The 11363-nt window shown below is 34.2% G+C and overlaps 3 protein-coding genes across 3 annotated transcripts; 1 reads left to right on the forward strand and 2 right to left on the reverse strand.

Moving 5' to 3' along the window:
* The first annotated feature begins 1682 nt into the window (after nt 1-1682).
* Nucleotides 1683-3348, forward strand: LOC119639210 (putative riboflavin kinase). Its single transcript, XM_038036484.1, has 4 exons — nt 1683-1773; nt 1840-2092; nt 2152-2303; nt 3073-3348. Exons 2-4 carry the CDS (start codon nt 2008-2010, stop codon nt 3331-3333), a joined length of 498 nt encoding a protein of 165 aa, XP_037892412.1. The 5' UTR covers nt 1683-1773; nt 1840-2007; the 3' UTR covers nt 3334-3348.
* LOC119639209 (superoxide dismutase [Cu-Zn]) lies at nt 1745-8379 on the reverse strand. Its single transcript, XM_038036483.1, has 4 exons — nt 8222-8379; nt 6969-7178; nt 6671-6907; nt 1745-1786 (listed from the first exon to the last, which is right to left on the reverse strand). Exons 1-4 carry the CDS (start codon nt 8351-8353, stop codon nt 1745-1747), a joined length of 621 nt encoding a protein of 206 aa, XP_037892411.1. The 5' UTR covers nt 8354-8379.
* Nucleotides 3828-5914, reverse strand: LOC119639207 (protein FAM98B). Its single transcript, XM_038036480.1, has 2 exons — nt 4568-5914; nt 3828-4492 (listed from the first exon to the last, which is right to left on the reverse strand). Exons 1-2 carry the CDS (start codon nt 5820-5822, stop codon nt 4389-4391), a joined length of 1359 nt encoding a protein of 452 aa, XP_037892408.1. The 5' UTR covers nt 5823-5914; the 3' UTR covers nt 3828-4388.
* Nucleotides 8380-11363: the final 2984 nt, after the last annotated feature.

An 11363-nucleotide genomic window follows, 5' to 3' on the forward strand; every position in this document is an offset into this window, starting at 1 on the left:
AAAGAATTGAGGTTAATATGTACGAGCATGAAAAAAAGACTAGCTTTATTTTCAAATCCGATTCATAAGTGAAAAGTGGCAGCTTATTACGATATGAAGAATATAATTTTGCATTATTGATAAAAAAGTTTGCAATATCATTTTAAGGGCTTCTTCGTCCAAATGACAATTTTTGGTATTTAAGTATTCGGCAGTTTTCGATTGAAAATGGTTCTTGTCTATAAGGTAGGCAAGTGCAATAATAATTTATAAACTAGAAATTACAAGATACGCCAACATATTTTTTTAATGATGAACCGTACATCTTGAATAAATTAACAATAAAAAAAAGAGTATTATTTATCTCGAATACTTATCTCTCAATTTCAAAACAGACAAATTGGAAAATAACAAAACTTGCAGCGTGCAGGAATGTGAGAGAATAGCTGAGATGAATAGTATAGTTTATGATAAGATTTATAATATTTAATGGAGGAATTTTAACTTAAAATTTTTTGTTATTTTGCTTGCCCGCCCCCCCACGCACGTTACTATATTAACTCTAAAGAGAGTGGAAAAACAAATTTTCACTTGCCTTTTTTTGCTTGACTGTTTAGAATTTTTCTCTTCCTGTTTTCGTTTTATTTCAATAATTTTCGTTAATTCTCAATTAAACAGAGGAAATAATGAATTGAATTCTTAAAGAAACCGTTAATGGAAATTTAGCATAAATAATTCATTTTTTATTTTACCACCTTTTCTTTTGATTTGAGAACTTATTTCTTTTCTTTCTATACACGTACACACATACAAAATTCCAATTGGCATTTCTTATTTATATTTACTTCTGAAGGGGTGTTTTTGTTTTAATTTTCGTTAAATGATTTTTATTGCATTTTAACACTTAACCCTTCACCGTTTTTAGAAGTACGCGTTATTTTTTACCAAAATGCATAAAATACTTATTTGTTCAAAGACGAAAATCTTTGTGGGTAAGTGTACAATTAAATTAATATATCAACAACTAATTTTCTGTAAATTATTTTTTGCGACGATATTAATAAAATCAGAGTTGCCGAATTAAAAATATTCTCATGCTGGGCAGCATTTTCGTTATGCCATTTAAAAAAAAAAGTGATATTAATGTATGGAAAAGCTATAGTAATTCCATTTCATTTTCTTTATGTGAAAAACAAGTTGTTTGCAATCTTTGCGAAAATCGTCATCGTCAATTCATTTAATAACAAATTATAACAGCCCAGATCACATATGTTTCATATTTCACAATTTGTCGGGTTGTTTGTCAATAATCTCAACTTTTCCGCTCAATGTTACAATGAAAGCAATTTTGTACGCGTGTTTGTCAAAAGCAATTTGTATGCTTCGATCAAAAATCTGTGCTATGACTTACAGTAACTTATAGTAAATACATGAACATAATCAAATCTGTATATTAAATGTGATCATAGAAATAAAGCTGTTTTATGTCTCTATTAATAAAATATTCGGATACAGCGTCGTTTTTCAGAGTTAGCTGAAATGTTCAAGAACTAATCAGATCTGTTTGGCACACTCTGCATTTATTAAAAACAATATATAGAACATTGAAATGTCATTTATGACGATTAAAAGGAAACGAAGATAAGTTTGCGGCTGATAGTGTGTGGCTGATTAGTTTTTTTCTATGCAAAAAGTGATACTGGCATTAGACAATTAGACAATTTGTAGTTGCAGCGCAAAGCGCATAGAGGGGTGCGGATTTTATTTATTGCACCATTAAATTGATACGAAAAGGTATTTTCACAACCTATAAAATAATTGAGTAAAAAGCTTATTATTTCTTTATCTCAACTCTCTTAGCTCTTCTATTAACGTAAACACATTCAATAACACAGCTGATAAATTTGTGACAACAGTACCAGTCAAGCAATATATCGTCGTTAAAATTGATTTTAAAGTTCTATTTGTAGTTACTCAATACGGGCTGTGCAGTGCTTATTTACAATATTGAAACGTCAATTTTGTGATATGCTTAACTATTTACCGTACTATGCAAGTGGCTGCATAGTGGAAGGTTTTCGCCGTGGCTCCTCTGAACTCGGAGTGCCGACAGGTGTGCGGATATTTCATTAATATTAAAAATTACTTTTATTAATTTATTTATATTTCCAGCGAACTATCCCTTGGAAGTGGTTAAGTCTTTACCGTGTTGTTTTAAGACGGGGATTTATTACGGCTGGGCAAATGTTGATAATGGGCCAGTTTACAAAATGGTTATGAGTATTGGTTGGAATCCGTTTTACAATAACAAAGAAAAAAGCATGGTAAGCACCGAAGAAGGTTTTACAATCTCTGATATATATGTGAAAATGAAGAAGTTGTTTCAACTTCATTTTACACTTAAGTGTTTTTGCTAGCAGTGTGCCACCAATTAATGAGAAAGTTTTAGCTTTTTGTCTCAGTTTTAAGTTGATCCAAAGTGCTTACGCATATTACATTACAAATAAATGTGGAAAAGCAATTTCTTATCTAACTGGTGTACCATTAATGAGGAAAAATTAAGCACACCTATCCATTATCAAATAAAATTTAGTTGGCTTAGTTTGCCACAGAGTGGGAAGAACTGTGTACATTCTAAAGAAGTATTAAAAATGTTGTTGAGTATACAAGAGTCGGCCGCAGCCGAATTCAACTTTTTTACCCGTTCTAGTGTTGTAAATATTAAAATATAAATAATCTAGCTTCTGGGCTTTGACTTGAATTCGTGATCAATGGTCGTGTTTTATTTGCAGAACAATTCGTGGCTTCTCACTTAAAGTTATTAGTGTCAATTCCCAAGCTGTAAAAGATTGATTTATTCAAAAGCCGTATAACTCGGAAATAGTGTGGGATGTGAATAAATTAAAAGTAAAGTAAATATATCTTTCCAAATCCCTAGATAATAGATAGACTTTTTGCAATATGTCATATATATTTATGCAGATTCTATTTAAGCTTTGTTGTATCGCTTTCTTTACTTTATATATAATAAAAAATGAATACAGATTTTGTGCACATAAATTTAACTTTCTCCTTTTTCTTCTATTTTTAAAGGAAACTCACATATTGCATGATTTTGACTGCGACTTGTACGGTTCATTACTTAAAACTTGTATTGCTGGATTTTTAAGACCTGAAAAGAATTTTGATTCTTTGGAAGACTTAATACACGCTATCCAAGAGGATAAATGTTTAGCCAAAGATTTGCTAGATGCCGATGAGTCGAAACGCGCTCTACAAGACAGTCAGTTTTTCTATGGTACTTGTAAGGAAAACAAAAATGATAAGGATTCCCAACCTAACGGAGGCACTTAAACTTGCTATGACAAATATAGAATGATGAACACGTAACTAGATCTTAAATATTTTGATTTTCCTGGTTTTCCATGACTGTAAATATATAGTAATATACTGTTGAGTACTTAAATTCCACCTTGACGTGTTTCGCGTCTTTAAAATCTTTGTTTTGTGCGTTCTGCATTGAAAGATGCACTCTGCTTTGGTTACATTCACCATCTTTGGAACCGTTCTTTTTTCGTTCTTTGTTTTTAAATGAAAAATGTGTTTGTGAATTGGAAGAGAATAAAATGATGCAAAGCATACAAAAGTTTTATAAACGTTTGCGTTATCTTTAATTAATTTAATTGTTTTATTGAAAACTTTACTGAAAATGAATAATTTACCGCTGCTTTTTAATATCCAAGAGCTCGTTAGATACATACATAGATACGTAGATCTCTTGCTTTTTTAAAGTATTTTTTGTAGTGAAATAAATTATTTTCCTAAAAAGAAAGAGCGCAGCAGTATGTGCGTATTGTCGCTGGTCTAAGCTTTAGTTTTATTTTGCATTGGTTTTAATTGTTTCAGAGATTCAATAGTTTAAAAATGTATTTCTAGAAATACTATATAGTCTAAGAGAAATGGCATGTAAAATAGATAGTCTACAGTAATTCATACCATACGAATAAATAATTTTGCAGCGCGTCGCATAATTGTTGTATTGCTTAGATCAATCAGTGTGTAGAAATATGTATCAGATGTTATTTATTCGGACATGATGGATTCCATTCGCTCATTTTATTGTTCTTGTGTAGCCTTTTGCAGTTTGTCATGCAAAAATTATGAGTTTTCTCCAGTTCCTTTTTTTTTTTTTATAACGAAAATTTACGCTCGTCATCTAGCGGTTTAATGTTTATTATTTAGAACTACTAGTGATATTATTTATTTGATATTTATGGTCTGGAATATATCCCCGTAAATATGTGGGGATCACAAAATGTTGAATTTCTGTATGGGACGTAGGGTATGGCTGCACTTCATACGTTTGATGAATTTCAACTGAACAGCGACTTGCAGAAGGGCATGCATGTTCAACGGCGTTGACCGCCACCGCCGCCACGGTTGTAGTTAGACCGTCCTCTATAAGGAGCACCACGATAATTACTCCCACCTTGATAGTTATTATAATCAACACCTTGTTTTTTTTTTTTGTAAAAAATTATTTTTTAAATAAAAATTAAAATACGGGACAATGTATGAAAACTTTTACCTTGGTTATTATAATCTTGCGTTTGGCCTTGTGCCCACCCAGATCCCTGAACACGACCGCTCCCCTGAACCCAATGTTGACTACGTTGCTGCTCGAACTGTTGATGGTGGTTGTAATGCTGTTGTTGTTCTTGTTGTTGGTGATGCGATTGCCGTTGTGGCTGTGAAGCGAATTGTTGCCAATGGCCACCTCCACCTCCGCCACCACCACCACCGCCACCGCCACCGCCGCGGCCACCTCGACCCCCGCCACCAGCAGGACCTGGGGCTCTTTGCTGTTGCCAAGACGGCATTTCGGGTGGAGGTGGTGCGTGTTCGTGGGCACGTCCTCCTCGATCGGGCACACTGCCTATAACATGTTTCTGAATTTTAGATGCGGTATTTTTTCGAACATTGGCGGAACTTGTCTTTTCTATAATGGCCAAATCCGCTCGCGCAGCTAGCAGAGCAACAATATTAGTAGAATCTCCTCCGTATTTATAAGCTTCTAAGTCTTTCAGTTTACTTTGAAATCTTTCAATAATTTCATTTTCTCGCGCTCTCATCTTGTCCGACCACTGGAAACTTTGTATAGTTACTTCTAAACGCGTTAACAGGACTTGTCGACGCAAGTTATACTCTTTATCTAGATCCTCATGAATAGCTTCTAATTGTTTCCATTGGGCATCGGTCAATGATTTCGTTGTTCTCATTAAAGGTTCATTTAATATACCGGCTTTTGTCGATTTAATCCTCTCTTCTACCTTAAAGTTAAGCTTGTCGAAAAATGCTTTAGGTGCTATATTTTCTGGTGGCTTGCCTAAGCACAAATCCTTTGTAAGGTTCTCTAGAGCTCGGGCAGTGTTCGTTTCGCTTTTCGGGATTATATACGTTTGTTCTGCTGGCTTTAAACGTAAACTCATTTTAGTTGCCATCAATTCAGTAACCAAATAATCCAACAGCTGCAATCTATCCCCATTAGTTGCAAATCGATCAGATAAAGGTCCTGTAACAAATTTTTTATAAGGACAACTTAATTCCTTTAACATGGCTGACAACTCCATAGAGAATTCATTTGGATCTTCTACATCAGCGCTGACAGTTTCATCAGTCTTTCTTAACGTGTGTAATTCTTTTGCTAACCACACCACTACTTCACGGAAGCTCTCACTACGTATGCCAATTTCAACGGCTTTTGTTAATTCATCGTTCTTCAAACATTTGCCCTGATAATTAAGCGCATTCAGCGAATCTATAATATCCAATTCTGAATCCATTGTGTCGAGTTAAGATTGAAAGTTAACTTATAAATGTTCCGGTTGGATTTTAGAGAAGAGAAAAAAATTTGGACACATATATGTCAGAACTGCCAACTTCAAGTGTCAATTCAATTTGAAAGATGGTTTGATGTTGGCAATTAACAAATTGTTCACAATGGAGAGCATGTGCATGTAAACATAAAACTGAACACACCAAATAAAAGTCAATATGCGCACATCGTTTTTAGAAATGATTACGATTATTATCATTTGGCACGAGACAATTTTTCGTATAAAACGTAATTAAAATACAAATAACAGTAAAAACTAACTTGTGATCAAGCAATTCCACAAATCATTCTCTTTTGACAAAGTTGCCATATCATCATTCAACCGTGATATTCGATGTCGTAGAAGGAAAAGCTCAAAAAATATACAGGGACAGGAAAAAATCATATAGAAATTTTTAACTTTAATAAATAAAAGTCTTAACACAACAATTCAGCAATTTACAGTAACAATTTCCTAGAAAACTGTAAACTAAATTACGAAGTAGAACCCTCACTGAAAAAAGTTCAATACTGCTTGGAACTGTTTCGAAAGTACTTTTTCCGAATAAAAAAAAAAATCCAGTTATTAGCAATCGCATAAAATTTTCAAAGTCCTTAGGTCACTTTAGAAGGGAACGTTGGTATCCGCTGAAATGTGAACAAAATGGAAGTTCGTAAATTTATGAAACGAATAACATAAATAAAATTCTGCATAAATATAAGTAATTTTATTTTTTCTCGTCATTCTTTATAGCTTCACTTAAACTAATCTTTTTGTTCTGTTTGTTGTTGTTGTTGTTGTTGTTGTTGTAGCACAGTAATTACACCACAGGCTATAGCCGCCCCAACGGATTTCTCTTCATTCTGCGAAGCCAAAGCATCAGGTAGGCCTGAGGAGATTATTTCGGCATTTAGAATTGTATTCAAATCGATGGGCTTCTCATGTATGATAATTGATCGACCCACTATACCATGGAAACCGAATAAGTTTAAAAAAGGGCTTATAAAAGCAACGGATACGCTACCATCCTCTTTCGCGTTTACATTGCCCAACTAGATGCGAATCATATAATCATAAGTTTAAATAGTAATATTTTGTTAAAATTTTACTAACGAAATTATTCGGGAATTGTTCCCCAGTGGATGTGCAACCGTCACCCATGTCCCCATAAGTGTGTATGTGTAAAGCATGCTTACCAGGCGGTAAGCCAGTAGCATTTAAGATCACCCTTATGTGACTGCTATAGGGTAACGGTTGAAATGCAATCATGCCTTCGATACCTTCGCCAATCAGTTTGGAGCCGACTTGCCAACGTGGGATAACCTATTAATTGAAACGATAAAGATGTACACTTTATTGACTTTAGCATGTTCACGTCGATACACTTAAGAATAAACAAAACATGTGGAAATGATGATGACAAATGAGCTTAATTAGAATTATCTTTAATTCTACCTGCATAGCAAAGATTTTCTGTCTTTGTAGAGGATTAAAAATCTTCTTATAATACTCATGATTATTTTCTATGATAATTAGCCAAGCTTGTTTGTCCATTAATGGCTTCAGGGGAAGGGAAAATTGCAAAAATAACAAAAAAAAAAGTCTATATTAAGGAACTTTACTTAAGTGATTGAACCTAAGGGCGATATCATCTTGTATCCCTTGTGCACCTAGAGCGAGTCAACGATACGGTAAGCTCGGAAGACCTGGTGGCTGGGTTATCCAACCCTACAGTTGTGTTCGTAAAGTCGAATTTCTTAGCCATGTAAAGACTCACTCGCTCCTAATAAAATTATTTTTGTACATCATATCTGTACTTCGTTTCCGTGCTTTCTCTATAAGGGCGAAGGTGCTCTTACAGACAAAGATTGAAGGTCTGAAGATATTCTAGTTAGTATTTGATCTAAAAAGGTTGTTTCAAGCATTTACGAGGGGTCTCGAGGTACTGCAAGCAAGAAACTTTCCAATCGATCAAGTGACGACTGATAGATCAGCAGTTGGTTTTCCTGTTTTTTGAAATATCAGAAACTACTTGCAGGCATGATGATGGTTCAGAAAAATGTTATTTGCTTTTGACGGGGTTGTGGCCATTCAACCAGAGGATGATTTTCTTATATCCGCTAGTGTGAATTTTCGCTTATCTTCTGATTTTCGTGCAATGTTCTATTAGATCTCTCAGCCTATACATATTTAGTTGAAGGTTTTTTGAAGTCGTCAGTTACGTGTTTCTGAAGAAAGTCTTGCATCATTTGAAAGAGGGGACTGCTATTTTTGAGATGCATTTGTTTAATCATAGAGTAGTAAAGCGTTTTGATCAAATGAAAGCAAAAGATTTTGTTAGACTACGTTTGTGTTATCTGTCTTACCCGCTGCTGGTAGGGTAGATAGTGAGGCCAACCTGTAAACAAGTAACTTCGGTAATTAGAAAAATAATCCATCGGCGTACGTACGTATGGAATATCGTAGTAATTGGGATGTTGTTGTGTCCATATATTCATGTTTCCATTTAAAGGCACCGTTAGACGTTTAACTTTGTTGTTATTGGAAATCAAATGTGCTTGATCGACATTATCCGATGAGACTTGAGAGCTAACGCATTCGTTTTCATTTAACAAAATTGTCACTACTATAAGGAATACAAGCGCAAATGTTCGCGTTGCGCACTGCAAAGAGTTCAACATCATTTCGTTCAGTGAAAATAAATTGTTTAATGAAAAATGAAAAAAAAAAAGAAGAGTTTGTTGACTGACGAGCGTAAAAGTTAGAAGTAAACTAAATGTTAATCAACTTTTGAATGTTGCATCGACAGGTATATGAAAAAATGCATGCTCTGTTTTCGTGTGCTATGCTGAATGCTTGGACTAATTGTTGGGAGAATGCAAAGTCGCATTTGTACTTATTAGTCGTGCAAATGTTGGTGCAATAAATATTCTAATGATCATTAGCTTTATTTAATATATTGGATTTGATATTATCTTTATATGCATTGCATTGCATGCCATTATTTCATTGATAAATTTTTCATTTTATACCAATCACCCAAGGATGGGCGATGTATTCACTTCGTCAAGACGTTTGCAACAGCGACAAGAAAGTTCCGAATCGATTTAAGCGTGTCTGTCACTCCGTCTGTTTAATGTCTTTTTGTAAACATTCTCGTAGTCTTAAAACTGAGGTTAATTCTAGCACGCAGATTGGTATTGAGAATGGGTCAAATCGGTCGAAGGATACACTTACACAATAATGCTAAGTGAACTGAGTACACCTATGCTTTTCAAAAGCAAGAAAATATTGGTTTTTCCTGCTCATTACTCACAAACTACAGTAGATAAACCTGTGTATCAAAATTCGAAATTCACCTAAGCATGTCGTTGTATTCGTCTGTCCATCTGTCCGTCTGCCCAACTTTGTAGTATTCTTTCATTCGCAAAAATACAAAAGTCACGCTTCAAATTTGCAAAAGATTTTTAAAATGATTCAAATCGGTCAAAGGACACGCCTCCAATGGCTACATACCTATGCAATATAATCTATAAACACTACCCTTGCTTTGCCTTTCTTTTAATTGTTACTTGTAAAGTACAACACATGCACCATATAAATTTTCAATTTTATTCTGACAATAGGAAAAGTCAGCGGCGCCCACCCAATACTCTACAGTATGAAAAGTTAGTTGGTTTTCGTTTTTGCAGTCTCTTTTCGAATAATGGTGATGGGAATGAAAGATTCCGTCGCAACCGAATATAATTTCTTTACTTGTTTTTTATTTATTCATTTTTTTGCTACACAACTGAGCATTCAATGATATTTAAGGTTTTTTAGACTAACCCAAATCCTTTTTATTAAGTTTACATGTAAGCATAACATAAGATTATTGAAATAACTATTGCATGCCGATATCAAGAGGGCACACTAACTTTCGTATCGAGCCCGGGAAGATATTGTTTACAAAAACAGCTCGATAGTTTGTACCTTTGTGCTAAGGTGCTAAGGTTTCTTTTGGGCTTTCGCCCACAATCTGTTGCATTTACGACATAACATGCATACACAGTCCTTAGGATTTTTGTATTTTGCGGCAGTTTTTAGTTTACCAATAAACACATCCACGTCACGAACTTTACGAGGAGATAATCGGGATGATGACTACATGTATTTATAAGAGAAAATATTATTTCTCAGAAATTACGATGTCTTCAAATATTGAATGACTTTTAATCTAATAAATTCAAGTCGACTTAGCCAACTCTGTCTCTTCTGTCTCCTGTGGGAAAAGTCATTCATTGTAACAAAGTTAATTATACTTGCGTAGCTAATAAAAGTCAAGAATTGATTGTGATACGTTTTCCTATCATTGAACATCTACCATTTCGTCATTGTTCTGTTTCACAGTTTTAGAAAATCGAAAGCGGCCTTCGCTTCCTTACATATTATGTTTACCTAGAAATAATATTAATGGCAGGAAATTTCAAAATTGAGGTAACAACATAAACATAAACATCTGCCATCGTACAGTGGAGTTAAGAGGCAAACCCAAAATAATATTTGGCAACTATTATGCAACTCTTAACGCTTGTATTGGGTTACGGTTTCATTAGTGAAAATGTCCTCTAAAATCCCTGCTGCGGGACAAAAGTAAATTAAAATCAAAAACACACTGTTGGGTATTCAAAGTTCGTAACTGGACGTAATTTCCATTTTTTAATTGCCTTTATCTATGTTTAGGTTGTCTTGTGTCATTTTGCACAAACAAGCTCATAATCCAGGTCTGAAATTACTTCATGTGTGAAAATTTTCATTATAAATTTTAATTACCATGTAATTATTAACATGAAAAGAGTTAACCCACACAGAAATAAAGAGAAACATTCTTCGAAATGCGTATGAAAAACAAAGCGTATAAGCGAAAATTAATCATTTATTTTTCTGACTTTATTCCCCTACAGCGACTCCAATATCCTGGAAGTGCAATCATTCTTTCTTTGCTTTTTTAAATAAATAAATAAAGTATTATTGCAAATTTCCGGTCAAATCACTGCAATTGAACATAACAGATTGAAGCATTCGATTTGTTTGCTTATTATACTCATCACCGAAGGATGAGGGGAGTAAGCATTTCGTCAAAATGTCTGCAGCGCTCAGAAGCTTCAGAGATCCCGCAAGGTATATTCATCCCATAAATTCTGAATCGATTTAAGTGCATTCGGCTGTCCGTTTGTCCGCTTGCCCATCCGACAACACTCGTATGCCCATGCAACGAAAACCATAAGCACATTTACTGAAAAATAGCAAAAATCGGTCGCGCCGTCTCAATGTTATGGAGTAAGGAAATCTAGTTCCTTTCCATTAAAAAAATGCTTTTTAGGTTAATAGTGAACGGGATGATGGGGATTCAGGCACGAACGAACGTTCGTTTACAAAGTTCCATATCTAAATTTTTATATTGAACACTTTAAATTGATCGAACATTTAGAGGTTCTTTAAACAAAAAAAAAAAAAAAATTAGATGGG

This window comes from Glossina fuscipes, unplaced genomic scaffold, assembly GCF_014805625.2.
Source record: "Glossina fuscipes isolate IAEA_lab_2018 unplaced genomic scaffold, Yale_Gfus_2 112, whole genome shotgun sequence".
Taxonomy (NCBI): domain Eukaryota; kingdom Metazoa; phylum Arthropoda; class Insecta; order Diptera; family Glossinidae; genus Glossina; species Glossina fuscipes.